General features: G+C 37.0%; 1 protein-coding gene across 1 annotated transcript in view; it reads left to right on the plus strand.

Annotated features, from left to right (window-relative positions):
- The window catches only part of LOC126256223 (sushi, von Willebrand factor type A, EGF and pentraxin domain-containing protein 1), a 559,276-nt gene that overhangs the window by 532,711 nt on the left and 4,909 nt on the right, over window positions 1–21,656 (plus strand). The window contains exons 12-18 of the mRNA XM_049955464.1: window positions 6,773–7,007; window positions 7,103–7,276; window positions 7,458–7,637; window positions 10,570–10,806; window positions 16,691–16,870; window positions 18,225–18,398; window positions 19,440–19,619. Of these exons, the coding sequence (XP_049811421.1) occupies window positions 6,773–7,007; window positions 7,103–7,276; window positions 7,458–7,637; window positions 10,570–10,806; window positions 16,691–16,870; window positions 18,225–18,398; window positions 19,440–19,619 (1,360 nt within the window). The remainder of the gene's footprint in view (window positions 1–6,772; window positions 7,008–7,102; window positions 7,277–7,457; window positions 7,638–10,569; window positions 10,807–16,690; window positions 16,871–18,224; window positions 18,399–19,439; window positions 19,620–21,656) is intronic.

Here is a 21,656-nt window from a genome sequence, read left to right on the forward strand (position 1 = left end):
GCAAATGTCATATGAAGTTTAAATGGTCACAGTTCATCACACATATATCATTTATCAACAATTATGAATGTGGAAAATCATTAGTGCTAGAACAGTGATCTGTCAATAGCACTTGCACCACACATGACACAAAATTTTCAAGCTGCTTCCACTGCCTTCAAGCTTCTTTTAAACTCAAAGGAAATAATATGTCACAAATGTTAGACATTTTGTTTCCACTTGTGATTTACTTTATAAAGCATAAACAACGTTAATTGGATTGAAGTATTTAAAATCCAATTCGTAACTGGAAGACAAATACTACTGCTACAAACATGACAATGAGAGCTGATAAATACACTCATAGTAACATATGCATGTTATGTTACTTTTATCAGAGTTATTTTGCATGTATTAGCAGACTCGTACAATAAAAAATGATTCTTTGCTTATCTACGCAAGAGCAGAAAAATTCCCAAGATACACAACACTGCTTTCACCTGGCTGGGAGGTGGCTGTAATCAAGTAGCTGGTGATGGGTGGTCAGTTACCAGTGGGTACTGTAGGGCAAGCAAACTTTCAAATTTGTTACAATTTGAGTTGGACCAGGCATGTGAGCTTCTGTGGCCTAAATGATTAGGGTAATTACTTATGATAAACTGAATATTCAGGTTAAAAATTCTAGCCTGGCACAATTTTTATGGTGTATTCATTACATTAAATGTGCAGTTTATAAATGAATTTCAAAGATATCATTATAATGTCATTAAAATTCATTGATTTCATTACTTTTTTAAAATTCATTTCAGTGAACTTCATTCAGTTGACCAAACTCGCTACATGTGAAAAGCAACATTCCTGTTGTTCAACATCTCAAAAAGCAAATCTTTTAGAGATACTAAATGAAGGATGCTTGTCCAGTTCAGCAACTTAAGGAAATGATTAGGCATTTCTCTGGTTTTCACACACATGAATGTTGTGCTGGTAAAGCATTCAGTGTGCCACACTCAACATCTTCTTCCTCATTGTCAACTTTATGTATGTATGGTTGGTTGGTTGGTTTGGGGAAGGAGACCAGACAGCGTGGTCATCGGTCTCATCAGATTAGGGAAGGATGGGGAAGGAAGTAGGCCGTGCCCTTTCAGAGGAACCATCCCAGCATTTGCCTGGAGTGATTTAGGGAAATCACGGAAAACCTAAATCAGGATGGCCGGACGCGGGATTGAACCGTCGTCCTCCCGAATGCGAGTCCAGTGTCTAACCACTGCGCCACCTCGCTCGGTTTATGTATGTATGCCAACAGCTTTCTGTTACTGGAGGCACTATGTTATCCCAAATTCAGAATTTCCTTCAAATCTTCACTATAAGTCATTCTTGTCATTAGCACATGATTACTTGGTACAGTTTTTGGGATTCTGAGTAATTTGAGATAGGAGATGTTCACAGTGTTTATTAATCGTGTTACAGTTTTCACATTGTTGTAACTGCAAGAATAATATGAAGAACAATGAAAAAACTGAAAAGTTAGTAGATGGCAATGTACCAAAGGTCACACTTATTTTAGAAGCACTCAGTATTGTAAGGAAAATTCAGAACATTATCATGACATGATTAGATCTACAGAAAGCTTTTGTGAATATACACTGGAATAAGTGCTAATAAATCATCAGGAGTGAGGAAGAAGTACAGAGCTGGATGAATCATCTGGAATAACTACAAACACCAATAAAGCATAACAGTCCTACACAGGAAACAGATGTAAATGCACCAGAGTTAAAGTAGTAAAACTCTTCTGATAGCAAGTTATGAAGACTTAATAGAAATGTTAATTAACAGAGAATCTGTTTTAAAAATAAATAAAGCAAACATCAAATCATGAAGTGTAGCTTGTGGCAAATTAAAAGCATGAACACTGGGGAATTTAGAGGAGCAGAAACTGGAAGCATCTGAAATGTTCTTTTAAGTATCTGAGAAGAGTTGATGCTAAAGTCATAAATAACACTTAAGCGAAGAAAGACAAAATTGATTAAGAATTATTTATTTGGAGCTTGAGGAAGCAATGTACAGAAAAAAATAATGCAAAAAGTGAATTTGTAATATCTGTTCTCAAGGAAACTGTATTAATATCTATGCAGGTATAAAAATATTAGTATTGAATAAGAAGTGGTTAAAGATGGCATCAACACAGTTGTAAAACAAGAACACAAAAGATATTATAATATTTTGTCTTATCAGAGCACACTGTTTACACATTATAGTGACTGACAGTTGACATGGAATGCAAAAGAATGCAATGTGCTTGCATTGGTTCACTAATCTAACACTGTGGACTATAGCTCTCTCTACTGTATACCCAGGCAAACCACTATCGAGTTGAGTATGTAATTATCTATCACAGAAGGTTGCCAGTGTACACTGGACAGGGGAAGAAAAGAGAGAAAAATAGAAAGAAAGAAAAGGAAGGCAACAAAAAATGGTTCAAATGACTCTGAGCACTATGGGACTTAACATCTGAGGTCATCAGTCACCTAGAACGTAGAACTACTTAAACCTAAATAATCTAAGGACATCATCACACACATCCATGCCCGAGGCAGGATTTGAACCTACAACTGTAGTAGCCGTGCAGTTCCAGATTGAAGCACCTAGAACTACTCGGCCACACCGGCTGGCTGAATGGCAACATATTTTGTGCTTACATTCTTTAAACTTCATAAGAAAACTCAATATTTAAATATAGTAAGGAAAGTTCTCAAAGTCAACATAGTCCCATACTCAGGAAATGAGCATAGGGGAGCAGAAGCAGGAATCCTGCATCAGGTTCCTGGGCAACGTCCTAGTGGAGGTGTTTTGTTGTTGCCTTCCTCTGACCTGTTCTGAAGTGTCAAGTGTGTATCTGTTTCTTATGGATGATTGCGATAAGTGCTTGTGCAGTGTAGTGTTGGGTTTGTGTTGTTACGGATGAAGGGAAAGAAGAGGATGAAACCTGGTGCCACCACATAACATACTTCTCTCAGGAAGCACCAAGGTGGCTATCGAGCTTAAGATTCCCATCTGACAGATGGATCACCATCAATAGTGTCACACGTCCTCACTTCACAAAACACTGTGGAGACATTTGGAATTTTATCCAGGACATTGGTGCAAAAGCTGGTAATTGGGAACTTGCCACCACCACCTCTTATGGCCAGCTACTGGCAGGGAAAATTTTGCAAAATTGGGATTTGGACCAGCTTACCTACAAGTCAAGCACCACCATGCAAGCATGCATTAGGGACCTTGGCTATGGTGGCTGGTTAAGGAAAGTGTGAGCCGAATGTAAATAATTTTGGAGCAATGGAGACAGCTCAACAAATATTGGAAGTGTTGAATCATTGACAGCCAAGCAAAAAAGAATGAAAACTTTGCTAGCTTTCAGATTAGACCTTTAACTAGCTAGAGCACTCAAACTTATCCTAGCCCATCAGTGGCAGGGCCACCCATGAAAGCAGCCATGTCATATACCAGCTCTGTCATAATTTCTTTGTAGCATTTTATATGGGCATGACCACAACGATGAATGGCCACCGCCAAAGTGTGACAAAGAGCAGAGTTGACTGCCCGTGGTGGAACACACTAACAAGCACAACATGATTCCAGAATGTTTCTGGAAACAACCCCCAGGCTGTAGCTAAGCCATGTCTCCGCAATATCCTTTTTTTCAGGAGTGCTAGTTCTGCAAGGTTCGCAGAAGAGCTTCTGTAATGTTTGGAAGGTAGGAGACAAGATACTGGCAGAAGTAAAGCTGTGAGGACGGGGCGTGAGTCGTGCTTGGGTAGCTCAGTTGGTAGAGCGCTTGCCCGTAAAAGGCAAAGGTCCCAAGTTCGAGTCTTGGCCCACCACACAGTTTTAATCTGCCAGGAAGTTTCAAGCACAACATGCTTGATTTGAATGACTGTATCACAACCCATACCATCTGGATCCCTCCTCTCAGCACCAGTTTTTCTGAACTACACACTTGGGAGTTATCCTTGCAACACATCCTCCACTCGTGTAATCTTTCTGGCCTCAGACTCCAGTAACACACAGCACCTACACCCTCTATACAAGGCTCACTGTCCAGTCACCTCCTCCTAATCCACTCCCTCAGATCATGATGATGATGATGATGATGATGATGATGATCATTCCCCAACCACTTCTCCCACTTCCCCGTTCTTTCTCCCTCTACCCATGCCACTCAATATCGTCCATCATCCCATTCTACCAGTACAAAGAAGTGTTTACCTGACCATTTTATGGTAAATTGTAACTAATTTAGTGTTATTAGAAGACACCAATTATCCTCTGAAAGCCTATCAACTTTTACAGGATTCAGTAATCAGCAATAAGTGAAGAGTCAAGGAATTTACTGCAACCCCCTAGTATCACTCTCAAAAGGAGTACAAAGACAAAATTAGACTAATTACAGTACATAAACTGTACTTTGTAAAATTAGTTTCTTTTCGTGTGCACAGCCTGTTTTCAAACATTCTTGTGAAAGACTGTATAGATATTGTGCTACAGTTATTGTATTTACACAACATTAATCCAGAAGGACAGCAGAATTTTGTTTAAATCAGAATTATTTCTGATTTCAAGGGAACTATTACAAGCAAGGAGATGGTCTGGCAGTAGGCTTACACTTATCCCCCTCGTTAACAGGAATTTTCATAACAAGTGGGAGACTGATTAGAGGGTGAAATACTGGCAAAAGATGTAGTGTATTGGTATAGATATGTAGATGATATTCTTTGTATGTGGAAAGGTTCTGCTAGACAACTCCAGAAGTCCTTGGAAAGTAAGAACCAGAGGCACACTAACAAAAAGGTCAACATGGAGTTAGGGCATTCCTCAATTCCTTGACATCAATTAAAAATGAAAACTACTAACCATAAATTTAAAATTAACTGAAAAACTCCTTTACTGATATGTTCATCCCAGCTTTCTCTCTACACCCAATAGCTTATGAACATTACATACATGCAACATTCCACCATCTCCTTTCTGTCTTCTTGTCCCAAGAAGACCACCAATAGTGAATGTAAATCCAAATTATTTATAACATTACCAATAAATAAATTGACAAAGCAAGCCAGATCACTGTTGTTTTCACTGGACAACACAGGTAGACCAAAGAGGAAACAGTGCAGCTTACCTTTTGTCCGTAAAATTTCTAATGGGATAGGCAACATTTTAAAAGCAAAGGGTCTCTGTATTTTTCTATGTATCAAAGGCATTAAGTGGAGTTTCTTCAGTTCAAAGGATAAACAGCCCTGTCATCATGAAAAGTGAGGATTATAAGACTGTCTACCAAGAGTGTCAGTCCTGCTATAAAGGACAGGCTAAGTAGTCAATCTGTACTAGGTTCACTGAATATCACAGGAGCTAGAGATTTAAAAAGCCAGATTCATCCTTTTCTGAACATTGCTTAAACTAGAACAACAAATATGTAATAGATGTAGAAGTGCTATACATAAAGGGAAAGGGCGCACAGCTCATGCAATTAAAAATACTAGAAATTAAAATAACGGTATTGTGAAAAGAATAATTGCTACTCACCATATAGCGGAGATACTGAGTCGCAGATAGGCACAACAAAAAGGCAGTCACAAAATTAGCTTTTGTCAAAAATAGATCACACACACACACACACACACAAAGTAATAAAGTTTTGTGAAACAAGGCAAAAAAATTGTTCCATTTAGTTGATGCAATAGACAGCATTTTACCACAAACCCACAGCTTAATCATTTAAAAAGCATACTGAAGAATCATTTAAGCCATCATTGTACCTATGCGCCATAAGCAAACAGAATGGAAAGAAGGCCTATTAAGTGGTACATTGGGAAACCCCATACACTTCACTGTGATTTGGAGAGGTTGTATGTAGATGTAAATGTAGCTGGAGTAATAAAGAAAAAAAAAGTGTGAAGTCTGAAAGCTATAATGCACATTATCAAGGAAATTGTATGGGTAACCATGAAGAAATGAAAACATTGGTATGGAATGAGAAGAGATGGAGTTGCATCAATACAAGAACAATACAAAAGAAACATGCTGGATAAGTGTGAGAAGTATTTATCAGAGAAGACATGATTGCTCTCATATATCTTGTTATTAATGATTACTAGGGAACAAATGTGACTACAGTGCAGAATGCAGGGTTACATTGGAACAGAAAAAGAAGGTGAAAGTTTCACTATGATTTAAATCTGTACATATGTATTAATGCATGGTCTCATGGCGATAGGAATTAATAAAATCTTCTCGGTGAGGTCAGGATGATATGGCAGTCATTTACCACTTGACAATGGCTGAGGAGAGCTTGGTCAAAAGCTCTTGGCATTTTAACCATCTGATGTAGCTGGAAGGCCAAGAAGATTTTATTACTCTATACATATATTTTTAGACAAATTGTTATAATTTATATTCATAAATGGAAATATGATGTTAAAAATAAAGACATAATCAAAACTGCTTCTATGAAAACAGTTTGTTCAAGCAGTTATGAAGCAGTAATTTGACTTAGTGTAACATTTGGGGTTCAGGGACAAAATTTGAAATTCCTATTTTCATGTTTGGTAAATATTAAAAACCCAAGTACTTGCTTTCATGATTTATATTCACAATTATTTTTTAAATGGTCATAATTACGTTGTATAAAATTTTTGAAATTATTTTGTAGTGATGTTCTGGTGATACAAAGAACTGCTTGTTTATTTGGAGACAAATGCTCGTATAAAATAGATATGTGGTTTTAAAAATCTTCTAGGTCTTGTCATGCAGCCTTGGTGGGGAGTGGTCTGGTAAGGCTCCTACTTGTAAATTTGTTGACTGTGGAGCACCACCTAATATTGATAATGGTCGCTATAATCTAGTCAACAAAACAACTACACATGGAAGTATAGTAGAGTATACTTGTGATGAGGATTATTGGATGGATGGAACAGAGCGACAGACGTGCACAAGAGAAGGGAAATGGTCAGCAGATGCCCCGGCTTGTGTTTGTAAGTATACCTTTTCCCACCCAAAATCTCGACAGTATCAGTTACATGATCACAGTATTACACATTCTGTAACAAACTCATTTATCAAATTACAGTGATTACCTGCGAGGAACCTGAAGTCCCTTCTGGAAGCTATGTAGTTGGCTATGACTTCAATGTGCATTCAACTATTGAATATCACTGTGAAGTTGGCCATATCCTCCGTGGACAATCCATACATGAATGTACATTAAACGGTGAATGGTCTGGTGAACCACCAACTTGTGAATGTAAGTTACAAGTATGCCATATGTACTGAAAATGAGACAGTAGTGCTACTGATTTAATTTTTTATAACTTTGTACTTCATGATTAAAAACAAATTTGCTTTTGTAACAGTCAGCCCATTTGCAAACTGAAATAATTTGTAATATATTAATTTCTGAATAAAACACAACATGTTTTTAACAGATATTGACTGTGGTAAAGTTCCACCTATGCTGTATGGGTCTGCAACATATGTAAATGGAACAACTTACCTTGACAGTGAAATAACATACAGTTGTGTCCGCAACTACAGACTTGTTGGAGTTTCATCCCGACGTTGTCTTGAAAATTATCAGTGGAGTGATGAATCACCACACTGTGAAGGTATGTAAAATTTACTGTTCAATAACAGACAAATGCATTTAGAAACATATTATGTTAAGATGTATGGTGTTAAATATAGCAAGAAATCAAACAATGATAGATTTTACTGTAAATGATTGAAATGTGGATTATTGTTTAAAGATATGAGAGCCAAGATGGGCGCAGATATAAATTCAAATCAATTAATGGTGCTGACAGACATAAATACTAATGCTCAGTGAGTGAATATAAGTAAGCAAAAAATCTGGAATTTTTTATCTTCTAAAAGAACGATCAATAAGGTAATCATATCTCGATAGATTAGACCTGGTAAGGAGTTTCAGTAGGAGCAGATGATGTTAGTGCAGAACTTAAAAACATTAAATATGTTACAGAAAAATAGTCCTTGAGTTTATTGGCTATCATATGGAAAGTAAGGAAAATAAAAGCTTATTATTTTGAAATTAAGAAAGAGGAGATTTGTTTGAAAAGAAGAACCAGAGTTTTAGGAACGGGTGACAAAACCAAACTGACAGTAATAAAGAAGAAACTAAGGCTCTACATGCAAACATATCAGGTGCTGAGATGAGTTTGTAACTACAGTGCAAATAATAAAGGGAAGAAAGAGTTTTTATACAAAATGGATGAAGAAAACACAAAAAATAGTTTTCATGGCAAGAAATACAGCAAACTGTGGACAAAAGAAAAAAAAGAAACAATATGTGTGGCCCATTGGAAACAAACAGGAAACAGAAGAAAAGTTAGTAGATTTAAAAGATCAAATGAAACTAAAGGATTACAGATACCTTTTCCAATCTCAGGATGTACTGAAAATGATTTAAAAGATATAAAGCAACTAGAATGCAATATTTAATTCCATCAAGTGGTAATGAAGGCACTAATAGAAGTGTGCTACAGGTCTTTATTACTCAGAAGAGGGCAATTCAGAAGTAGATAGGGGAATCCCCACAAACTTTCCAGTTGATGTGAGTGAAATAACTTACAGTTCCAGTTTTAAGAGTGAAATGAAGAAATTCATTTCCCCTTTTGAAGTTCAAGCAACTTCTGAATGCACAATGGATACATCTTGGAAAAGAATTACTCCAAGAGGTATTCTTCAAAAGAAATACTCCACCACCTTATGTGATGCAATTGGGCCTGTGGTTTCTGGAGAGCCCAAACCAGATTACAGGAATGAGTTGTAGTATTCTGAAAACCATCTGTAAAAATTTAGATCCAAAAGGAAATACTTTCTTGGAACACTGAACATAAATTCCTTTTTAAAAAACCAAAACTTAAAATGACTCTCAAAAGCTGTAGATAAACAAAGAATTTCTGTTTAGGCCTTACAGGAAACAGGGTACACATACAACAGTCCTAAGGAATATGATAAGTACTACATCTTTAAAGGGAAAGTAGGAACTAGTCACAAACAAGATATTCCACATCTAGGAATGATATTCACCATTAATTGTAAAGTGATGGACTCTATGACAAATTTTTATGCTCCATCAGAAAGACTGTCCTTTGTAACATTACGTAGTGGAAACAAAAATTAAGAACCCAGATAAGGTGGAATATTTTTGGCAAACTTTAGAAAATGGAGTATCCAAAATCCCAAATTAAAATATAAAAATACTATTCAGAGATTTTTAATGCTCAGGCTGGAAAACAGAAAGCATTTTGAATAATTATCAAAGACTGCACAGCACACAAGAGTACCACCAGAAATGTTGAAGGTTGATCAGTCTGTGAAAAGCTTTCAACTTAAAACTGGTGTCCGCATATTTCAAAAAGCTTCCCAGAAAACAAAAAAGAAAACAAAAATTGGAGACCACTAAATTAAAATTTAGGAATGTCCCAAATTGATCATGTTGTGGTTTCAGGTAGAAACATTAAAGAAATAATGAAAGTCAAGATGAAAAATGGAGCAAATACTGAAATAAACCATTACTTGATGACAGATAAGGTAAGACATATTTCCCAATGCAAGACTAAGATCCAGAGGAATAAAATTTAAGCTTGATATACAGAAATTCTGTAACAACAAAGAACTCTTCCAGAACAAATTAAATAGCTTAGAAACTAGTGTGCTTGGAAAAGCAGCAGTATTAAAAAAATTAGATGCTGCCAAGGAAACTGCACCATTGAAAAAGAACAAGAATAACAAGTGGTGGACTTTGGACTGCAAATATGCTTTGCAGGAAGGACAGAGGGTAGCAAAAATGGTACTGTGCAGAGAAAGAAGTTGATTATTTGGAATTCATACACCGAGGAAAGCAAGTGGAAAAAATTTTGAGATCGCTAAGAGACATTTTGAAAAGTCTCTTCTACAAGACATTGAAGAAGTCTTCTAGAAAAAACAACACTAGAAAGTGTTCTAAAACTTTCAAAACTAACTTGAAGAAGTATCAGCTGCCAAGTTCATGTTTTAAAAGAGAAAATGGTAATTGTCTGTTAATAATAAAGAAAACTGTGAATAATAAGCAGAGTACTTTAAAAAGCTCCTCAATTTTTCCAAATTCAAAACTGACAGATAAAACAGAAATTCAAAATATAATTAAACAATGAAAATAATCCATTTTTGACAATATAATATAATTGGATAGATAAAAAATCTACTCACCAAGCGGCAGCAGGAGAACACACATACAAAAAAAGGTTTTACATATGCAAGTTTTTGGAGACAGTGGTTCATTCCTCTGGTGGAGGGGTTGAAGGGGGTGAAGGGAAAGGACTGAAGAGGTTTAGGGAAAGGGGTGGAGTTCAGAAGAGTCACCCAGAACCCCAGGTTAGGGGAGACTTACCAGATGGAGTTAAAAGGAAAGACTGTCAATCTGTCAGAGAGAGAGAGAGAGAGAGAGAGAACCAAGTATTTACCTTGGTCACAATATATTACAGTTGGTGTTGTTGATCTTTTTTATTTAATTAAAACATAATCACTTTATTCCAGAAATCCGCTGTCCAGAGCCAGTACTTCCACCTCACAGCATATTATCAGTAACAGGAAATGACCGAGTGTATGGCAGAACACTTATAAAAACTCAGGATTCAGCTGTTTCTGTGGCTACCTATAAAATTGGATCTCTTGTGAAATATAGTTGTGAAAGGGGATATAAAGTTGTTGGTGAAGCTTTAAGTACATGTGAAGAGAGCGGTCAGTGGAGTGGTGAAGTTCCACAATGTCTCTGTAAGTAACATACATTAACTTCTTAAGGAATCCAAAATCTCACACATCAAAATTAACTTCTACACATGTTATTATAACACTTGGTCACAACCTTAGCATCATTAAGTACATAATGTATCCTAACAGCAACAATAATTTTGAATGAAGCGTCTAGAATAGGGTAAGCATATGACTGTAGCAGAAATAACTGCTAATTAACCTGAGAGTGAAATAATGAACAGTAAAGGACTGCTATTGTTTAATGTGCTTTTTTAGTTATTTTCCTCATATTTATTACTTAACTTCAAAATTAAAAGAGAAGACATGCATACATTCATATTTGCACTTTGCTAATCTTAGAGTTTGCACGAATATTGAGAAAACAACTGTGAATTGCAAAGTTACATTAACTGCTTCTTTTGCACTGAATTTTGTTGATAGAAACTTTATGTAAAGCATGAGTGACAAACTGCATTTTCTGTTAGTTTTATTATAATTAGTAATTTGTTTTTAATTTTAAGAACACAGCGTTAAGAGGATAGTGACTTAACTACTAAATAATATCAAAGGTGTTGCCCCACAGTCTTTCATCTGTTACACTCTGTTGCCACTGGAGGCTTTGATGTATTTACTATCACTCAGTATGTTAAAAAGGATTTGATATAAATTCTCTTTCTCATACCAGCGCAATGCAAAATTTGTTGCCGGATTAATAATTGTGTGTGCATGCTGTGCTAATTGACTTTCTTTTTGCAACTGAGCCTCTCAAAAATTATTCCTTTATCTACTTTTATCTCTCACAAGTACATGAACAAATTCAAATTTTGAGCAAGAAAAGTTAAAACAGTGGTATTTAATGTTTGTGTCAGAACTGACATAGGCCTTCCATTTCTACTCAATAACTGGACAATAACGGGTGATGCTGAGGGAATTAGGTTAGGAAATGAGACCGGTTTAGTATTGGAGGGCAGTGTGGAGGGTAAAAGTCATAGAGGGAGACCAAGAGATGAATACACTAAGCAGATTCAGAAGGATGTAGGCTGCAGTACGTGCTGGGAGATGAAGCAGCTTGCACAGGATAGAGTAGCATGGAGAGCTGCATCAAACCAGTCTCAGGACTGAAGACCACAACAACAACAACAACAACAACTGGATATGGCTTAGCATGTTGTATGAGTGCTCTACCCTCCACCCCTTTCCTCAACCTGTTTGTCTTTCCTCCTTTATCAAGGGACCTATTTATCTAAAGTTATGAGTGCTGTGTTCTGTTTTAGATTCTGCAAATAGTTCTACAATTTACATCTCATGCAGGCAAGTATTGACAATGGACTCTGTCTCTCTATAATGTTAACAGTTTTCACAGTGGAATTTCCTTCTCATGTGGCTCCTACATGTTAACTGACACTCTTGCCTCTCATCTGGCCCATTTTAACTATTGCCTCATTTTCTCATCATAAATGTCTCTTATCTTTCCTACAGCACCATTTTTCCATTAATGATCTCTTTTTTCCTTCTAATTAACCTATGTGTTCATTTAAATGGCTTTCAACTACTCCACAACTTCTTACGCCAGTTTTGTAATTGCCAATTTTGCCTATTAATAGTTTAATATCAATCATTAATTTTCTTACTATGGTAATGATCATTTTCTTTGTGCAGTGATTATGCTCTGTGTTTGATTATCTCCTCTCTGACAACTATCTCTTTGTTTTGGTGACATTTTTCCTTCTTTTTTAGCAAGCACTCTTCTTCCTCTTTTTAGTCTTATTTGTTTTATTCAATACTTACAGCATGCTTAATGACAATTTTTTCTTGTTTACCATCTGTTGTTATTCCTTCTGTATGTACTCATAATCTTTTTGCCTGTGTACAGGGACTCCTTACTTTATTTGACACTTGTTTCTTGTTAATACCTATTTATCTTCTGCAAAAGCATTCTCATCATTGCCAAGGTACAGTCTGATATTCTTTTGCTCATCATCCTTGAACTGCCCCTAAAGGCCTGACATTGAAAGTTCTCAGCAGCAAACCCTCTTTCCACTAATTCCTTTATAAATTCCAGGCTTATCATTATGTATGTAATACCAATCCCAACAACTCATGTTCTATTTAACATACCTTACCTTGCATCTCTAGACTCTGAGCACATTCAGAATCATTTTTCTTGAGTATAATTGTGGACATGAACAATATGTCTCGCATCACCTGCAGAAGCTATCAGGTACATTAGTCAAATACTTTAGTAGTCATGTAGACTTGAGACTTGACAGTACAAAAACTGGCTGGCAGAAATCACAGCCAGAGTCAAAGGCTGATACAGCACTTATGAGAACTGAGTACAACACTCCATATTTTTTATATTTTCCAAGAAGGCTCAAAGTCTTTTCTGCAAATAAAATATTCTGGTATTATCTATAGTGATAGTACATATAAACTGATTAGGTATAAGTTTGTAAATTGTCACTGTAGCTGAATAAACAGTGTGCAGGTTTTATATGTGAAGTATCTTAAGTTCAAATCCCACAGCAGAGATGCTGAGTTTCAGATAGGCACAACAAAAAGGCTGTCACAAGTAAAGCTTTCAGCCAGTAAGCCCTTCATCAAAAATAGATGACACACACACACACACACACACACACACACACACACAACTGCAGTATCAGGAAACTGAAGCCACACTGCGAGCAGTGCATGATGGGAGTGAGAGAGGGTAGGGCAGCTAAGTGCAGTTGGGAGGTTAGATGGAGGGCAGGAAAACATTGGAAATTTGAGGTAAGTTCCTATAGGACCAAACTGCTGAGGTCATAGGTCCCTAGGCTTACACACTACTTAAACTAACTTACACTAGAGATAACACGCACACACACCCAAGCCCGAGCAGGGACTCAAACCTCTGATGGGGGGAGCCACGCAAACCGTGGCAAGTTGCCTTAGACCCCGCGGCTCCCCAACGGCACAGAGGGCAGTGGAGAGAGGTGGGGAGGGGGGACGGGGTAGCGGGGAAGAGAGAAGTAAAAATACTGGCTGTGATGGTGGAATGAGGGCTGTGCAGTGCTGGAATGGGAACAGGGATGGGGCTGGATGGGTGAGGACAATGACTAACGAAGGTTGAGGCCAGGAGGGATACGGGAACAAACGTAAATAGACAACACGCACACACATATATGCATAGGCGCCCCCCCCCCCTCCACACACACACACACACACACACACGCACAAATGCAACTCACAGACACATGACTGCAGTCTCAGGCAACTGAAGCCACACTGCTTGCAGAGTGTGTGTGTGTGTGTGTGTGTGTGTGTGTGTGTGTGTGTGTGTGTGTGTGTGTGTGTGTTGCATTTGCTTCAGAGTGTGTGTCTGTTGTCTATTTTTGATGAAGGCCATACTGGCTGAAAGCTGTGAAGTCTCCCACTGTATTGTATGAAATACATTTTGGAATGTGCAGTTAATTTCTCACAGAAGATGCAATGGAATTTTGGATGTAGGTTAAAGAGAGTTACTTTTGGTGCAGAATGACTGCCCTGGAGTTAAAAAATTAAATTTTTATATTTGACATAATATGTGAGAAATATTCACATAACTTCATTAATGTTATGAGATAATAGACTGTTAGCAAGGTCGAATACCTGCACCACATCCCTTCCCATCAAATCCCATTAGTCATATGCCATGCATCATCATCAACAGGCTATTCATGATTGCATCATTGCTCTTATGGAGGAAGGGAATTTGACGGCATCAGATGCCAGGACACAGTAGGGTGTTCCTGGGTACCCTGTATGATAATGGATATAACATTATCAAGATACTGGAAAATGCAGTAGGCTTGTTGGAACTGGATTGAGGTGTAATAACACCTGTCCACGATAATGAACTTGTCAGTACACCATGGGAAAATCCTTTTTTAAACACAGTGCAACTGAAACATACTGCTGCATTTCCCACGTCAGTGAATATGATTCAGTGAGGCTGGATTACTTAGCAAAAGTGTGGCTGTCAAGGAGAGGCTCTGTGATGTAGCCATGTCTCTGTGGCAGCTTGGGGCTGGATATGCTTCTGTGGGTTTGGAATGCTTCATAGGATTAATGGTTGACTTGATGCTGCCCAGTATACCCATATTCTGATTAATATTATGGTACCATCTGTTTGACAGCTATATGCTGACAGAGTAATCTGTTTCCAGTAGGATCAGTCTCCTATATAAACGTCAGCTATGGTGCAGGAGTGGTTTGTAGAACACACTAACATTTTTATTCTGTATTAGTCCCATCCTGCACCAAACCTAATCCTTACTGAAAACATATGGGCAGAGACAAAACTGACCACGTGAGAAAACTAGTCTGACCCCATACCATGAAGGGAGGAGTTGACAGAAAATGAGAGATTATTACACACTTCATAGACTCACTTGCTCACAGGTTCCAGATAGTAATTCAAGTTGAAGGCCTTTGGACGGGATATTAACTTGTAAAGAAGCTAAATGCTTTGCTCTTTAGACAGCCGAAAGTATCTTAATAATAACCATAAACTGTTCATTCCGTTTATTTTGTGATTTCTACTGATTAAATAAATTAACAATGCCAAAAAATTGCACTAAGCCAGATATGAACCAAACCTTGTCAGCAGGCAGTTGCCTACTAGACCATTATCTATGCCACTGAACTACAAATGCATTATATTACAACTGCCGACACTTGGATACTTCTTACCACTCTTGACTCCAGATCATGAAATGAAGTGCCTTTACTATGAATAATGTGGCATACTCACCTCATTTCTGGCTTGGTTTTACAGAGTACATCCTCATGCTAAGTGTCAAAAGATGTTAATTCTCCTACTAGACTCACAATTACAAGCATTCTTTAGTTTTATGAGCACATCTGATCACCCCATAATGTGTCTGGCTCCTGTGTATCATGGCAGGTAATTCAGATTTCATCCATGGACATTTTTTGTGCTTTCAAAAGTACCTCTCCTCTTCTTCTGCAATGACCATCCAATACTGCCTTCAGCAAACCACCCTTATACCTGACAGACCCAGTTTCACCTCATTTTTCAGGATGCCATTCACAGCAGTCTCCCAGCCATGGCTAACAAAAGCATTAATCACATTCCAAAGGTCACAGTTGTTAGATTTATGATAGTTTTAGGCTGAAAGAAACGATTGCACTTGTCTGTATTTTACATTTTATTTCACATTTGTAAACCACACGTCCAAACACTAAGACACAGTAAAATTTACATCGCTCAGTTCACCAAAGAGTCTACAGCAGTAGTGCTGCCAACCTCACTTTCACACTATTGAAAATACCAATCCACACCCAACTCCAACTCACAAACAATATAGCTTGCATTAAACCCATCCTAGAACTGTTTCAGACACAGTTCCAAAGGATTTCTTCTCTTCTCCCCCAAAAGCATGGTCCACAAGTATTCCAAGAATTTTCCCCTTCCAGCATTTCCTGACAATTTCCCCTGAAAAGAATTTCTGAAACAGCAAACCTTACTCTAATTAAGTTCCCTACCATCAACAAATTTAAACTTTGGACATGCTTGGAAAAAGTCAAGATTCATGTCTCACCAGACTATCCTTAGTGCCCTTTACAGTGCTTGATAAGTTCTTCTGAAGTTTGTGTCTACCTCAGGAAACAAAACCTTTTGCTATGCTGATGATAATATCTTGATTGATGCCCACATTTTCATATTTGAGTGTATTATTACCTCTTTTTAGCTCTTTATTTATTGTGCTAAAGACAGAAAATTTTATTCAGTACTTATATTTTATGTCAGCTGATCAAATTAGCTAAACTTTATTATGTGTAATTTGACCCTGCAAGGTGGCATATGTTTTGAGTAACCATTGGATATCTATAGATGTCTAAAATTAACTTTTTCTTAAAGATGTGAACTGTGGAGAACCCGAAGCAGTTGCACATGGAAGGTACACTCTGAGTTCCAATGCAACATATTATGGTGCTACTATTTTGTATGAGTGTGACACCAATTATGAACTTGATGGTCATGGTAGAAGACACTGTCTTGGAAATGGAACATGGAGTTCTGAAACACCAAAATGCAAAGGTAAGTATCACCTTAAAAACCTAACACACTCAGAAGCAATTCAATTCAAATATTAATAGCTCCATCAACTCTGTACGTATTCTCACCTGATCTCTTCCTTAAAATGATTAGTCATACCGTTATTTCAAAAATGGTATCTACAAGATTTGTCTTCTCATCCATTCAGTTCAGTCTCAACAGAATGGAACATGTAGTTCATTAATTGAACTTGCAATGGATGTGTATATCCCATGAAATACCCTAGTCATTAATTTTCTTTGCGTCAAAGAGATGAAAATTTACAGCAGTGTATAATATGATTCCACGGTAGACATAGAAATAACTATGCAAATTATAATACTTCCAAATGATTTACTTTGTTGGTTTAATTTCTACAGAATGACACAGTGAGTAAAAGTAGGTTTCTTTCACTAGTATGTGAAATTATACCACAGTATTTAAACACTTAAATTACATATTTAGGCAATAATGTAAAGTATGAAAATTATTGTTATCAATGGTCATGCATTCATGACATGTCATTGTGTGTATGTGAAACCTTTTTCTCATGCTTCCTTATTTAACATGGTAATTCATTTGTTAGTATTGTGAATATAATAACAAGAAAATGCAATAATTTGGTTGTTAAAAACTATACACAATAATGCTTTGAGATGACTTTTTATTTCCTACTACATAATTTTGTAAGTGTCAATGTGAACATTAAAGATAGCCTATTTATTGCATAACATAACAATAATAGAAATTCCTGGATCGAGCAATATGCAAATAATGGAATGGCAACCATTCACCTTTAGCAGACTGATGTGTGGAGCACAGTAACAAATAACAGAAAACAGCGTTCACATTAGCTTTCTTTTCCAGCAATAGTACACACATTCACACATACAACTATACAGACACACAAACATACTCTCCCATGGCCCCAGGAGTGTGCATTTGGGTCTCTGTGTGGTTCTGTACATGAGTGTGTGTATTATTGCTGAGAAAAGAGCTAGTGGTTGAAAGCTAGTGTGAATGCAGTTTTCTTTTGTGTTACTGTGCTCCATGTATTGATCTGCTACAGTTGAGTGGTTGCCTTTTCCTTATTTTACACAGTATTTCATGTTTATGTCACGTTTGTTCTCATGAAGCAATGAAACATCCAGGATCTAATAACAATAGGCCCAAGCAGCTGGAGAAAGTAATCATGTGCGTGAATTGTGCTTTCGTGAATGTATCTGTGTATGTGCAGGGGGCAGGGGCAGGGAGGGGGTTGGGGGTTGCATGCTTCATTGTGCCTGTCTGCAACTCAACACCACCTTGTTATTTACATGTACATTTTTATGTTCATACCTCATTCTTACCATTTCAGAGGTATTGTGCAGTGAGCCTGAAACAGACGGAGTGGTAACTGTGAAGGTGCATACACACAGTATAGGTGGAATTGCACGCTATTCATGCCCCAAAGGACAGTATATGGATGGAAATGCCACAAGAGTTTGTCAAAGTAAAGGAACCTGGTCAGGAAAAATGCCCACTTGCACACGTAAGATATCATAATTTGGTTATATTTTTTGTCATAAAGTAATAGAATAATGGAAAACTCTGTGATGAATATAAATAATGGCATGACGTAAAATAACCACCCAGTGTAAGAAAAAACAGGAGTGGAAACAACATGTTCAGCACTGTAACTCAACTTTCAAATTTACACTTATTGCAATAATTGTTGTTGTCACTGCTGGTGGTGGTGGTGGTGGTGGTGGTGGTGGTGGTGGTGGTGTGGTCTTCAGTCTGAAGAATGGATTGATGCAGTAATCCACACTAGTCTATCCTGTAGAAGCCTTTTCATGTCTGCATAACTCTGCAACTACATCCATTGAACCCTGCTTTCTGAAGACAAGCCTTGGTCTCCCATCTATAACTTTTACGCTCCATGCACTTCCCTTCATTACCAAATTTATGATTCCTTGATGACTCAGGATGTGTCCTATGAGTGACTTTTGTCATATTCAGGTATTATTTGTACTGATGCTGCAGCTCGGCATGTGGCATGTAATGCGAGTGGATTTCAATAAGTAATGCAACACCTTTTTTTCTCGGCCAGTTATGTTTCCAAAAGCTGTAATTAGCTTTGTAACATCCTTAAGCATTCCTGTGACATCTTAAATATTTCCAGTAATTCCAGGTAATGACAATACTACAACCAGTATTCAAAATGAGGGATGTGCGATGAGTCATATTGTATACTAACATGCTGACAGAAGCAGCTGAAAACAATACTAAAAATAATTCATGACACTGTTCTCCTCACACTGAGAAAGAAAGATATGAAAATGCCATTGATTTGATTTTACTGTAAGACATCAGTGTCATATTTTTCTATAACACATAATGGACTGATATGTAGAACATTGCTGTCAAGTATCAGATTATGGTATTATGCACTCCATGCAAAAAATTATGTGTGAAAATACTTCTTTTTATTTATATCACATTTGACAAATTTTCTTTTGCAGATTGGGAGTAAAGATTACCATGATTTATTTAGTTACTTACAGAAATGATTGCCATGTTTATGTTACAGCTGTGGACTGCAAACATCCAGGAACTATTGAAAATGGCCGTGTAATAATAGTAAACCACACAACCACTTACAATAGTGCTGCTGAGTACCACTGTATTGAGCATTATTCACGTATTGGGCCATATCTTCGCAAGTGTATGGAAGATGGCTCTTGGTCTGGTGAAGAACCTAGATGTGAAGGTATGCTATAACAAACCACTTTATTTAATTCCTTGTTCTGTTGATCCCTGTTTCTAGGTATGAAATATGTTCTCCATAAAACCATTCATTATGCCAGTTACTTTTCCAGACACTGCAGTTTCAACCCCCCTTCTACTTCTCTTAAATCTCTTACAAAATAATGCTTCCATCTGATAAATAGTAACTTATCATCCTACATTACAAATATCATCTATAAACTATGAATCTAGTTCAAGTTCCAAAGACTTGTGACAAGTTAAGACAGCGACAGACCATGAGTAGAAACTTGGCACCTTGTTCTCAAGGCAGTCGTTCTTGAAATTAGTCTTCTGAGAATGCCTTATGGAGTTTCAACATGGACAAGAAGTATCTGCAGAGTGCAAGTTTCCAGGTACCTGTCCATGACTATAACATCATTAAAGTTACTTACTATAGGGCCACTTTACACCTTGAAACTGTACTAGAGCTCTCAGTTCCACATGAAAATTATCTGTCTTTTCCAGTGTGTACAACAAAGTATCAGTTCATATTCGTTGTTTGACCAGTGTGATGTAGACGAGTAATTCAGTCAGGTCCTGCTGATATCTTTTTGAATGTCACCTGTTGCAGCAAACAGCAACATACTCTTCCCTCACAAGCAACCTACTCCTTGTTTAAGCTAGTCATGATTAAAAACAGCTGATATCTGTTGTGTACCACTACAAAAGTGCCACAACAGCTGTCAGCTAAAAATAATTTTAATTAGACTGTAGTACACAGTGGATGTGTTCACTTTATCTCAGCAGACAGGGATGTAGGGTGTGGGGTAAACTGGGGTATCTGCTCCAGGTGGCAATTATCAGGGAGCGCCAAATTCATATTCTTGAAGAAAAAAACCTTTTTTCACAAAGTGTGTAGCATCAAATGTATGTTGACAAAGTGTGTAGCATCAAATGTATGTTGATCTATCGGTTGTTCATACGATATTGAAACACATCCTTGTTAATTTTTGAACATTTGTGAACACATTCTTAGTTGATATCTGAAGGAACCGTAAGTTGATTTTTGAATGCATGTATAGTGTACGTGATGTGTCTGCCAGAGAAATCAAGAAATAAATAACTTTCCTGCAGACAAAGAAGACTTGGCTATATGAACTGAGCCAAACAGTGAATGCAAATCCCTGTTTGTTTATGTGGTTGATTAGGTGCGCAAATGATAAATGTTGTTATAATCAAAGCGAAATCAATGGATTTGTACTAACAGAGTGGAAGTAAATGAGGAACAGGAATAACAGGTAAGAAAGATTGTGTATTATCTACTCAGTGTATTAAAAAAAAAAAAAATGAAAGTCTGATGGAGAATTTTTGCCAGATTGCTACACTCCTAATGACCATTTGTACAGTCCCTGGTTAGCAGCCGCTTCAATCTATTCTGGGAATAGTGTGGAAAACACGTTGTGTGGAGAATAAATGCAGGGCAAGTGAACCAGTGGTTCTAGCTGTGTTAGCAAAGTTAACTGGGGAATAAGTTTTGACAATGGCAGGGATAGTTACAAAATTAGTGATGACAAGATTTTTTGTTAGAACAATGAATGAGAAGAAACTGGGTCATCAAACAAATTATATGGAAGAATATGACAATTCCAAATTTATGTAAAAATGTCAAATTACTACTACTTTTTGAACTCCTACTTGAGAAAATGGAGCATATAAATGAAATGTGAAACTATTTCACCACATAAAACTTTTTGCTTGTAGTAGGCCTAATAGACATTTGATATTGGTACTTCATGAATTATATTCTGTCATACTATTTGTATATATGAGGTAGATAAAAATGACAATTTGCACCAAAACAGTCTCGCTTATTTGACATATATTACAATTGCTGCAATATTAGAAAGGCCTGTTTCATTTTATGTAGCAGACAGTGAGAAAATAGATGTAATCAAATCGAGAAACCTCACCAGCCTTGGGTACTATTCACATTAACGGATTTTTCAGAAGTAGACAATGACATTTTTTATTTTTCATGTAGTAAAATATTTGATGAACT

The sequence above is a fragment of the Schistocerca nitens genome, chromosome 1, assembly GCF_023898315.1.
Source record: "Schistocerca nitens isolate TAMUIC-IGC-003100 chromosome 1, iqSchNite1.1, whole genome shotgun sequence".
Taxonomy (NCBI): domain Eukaryota; kingdom Metazoa; phylum Arthropoda; class Insecta; order Orthoptera; family Acrididae; genus Schistocerca; species Schistocerca nitens.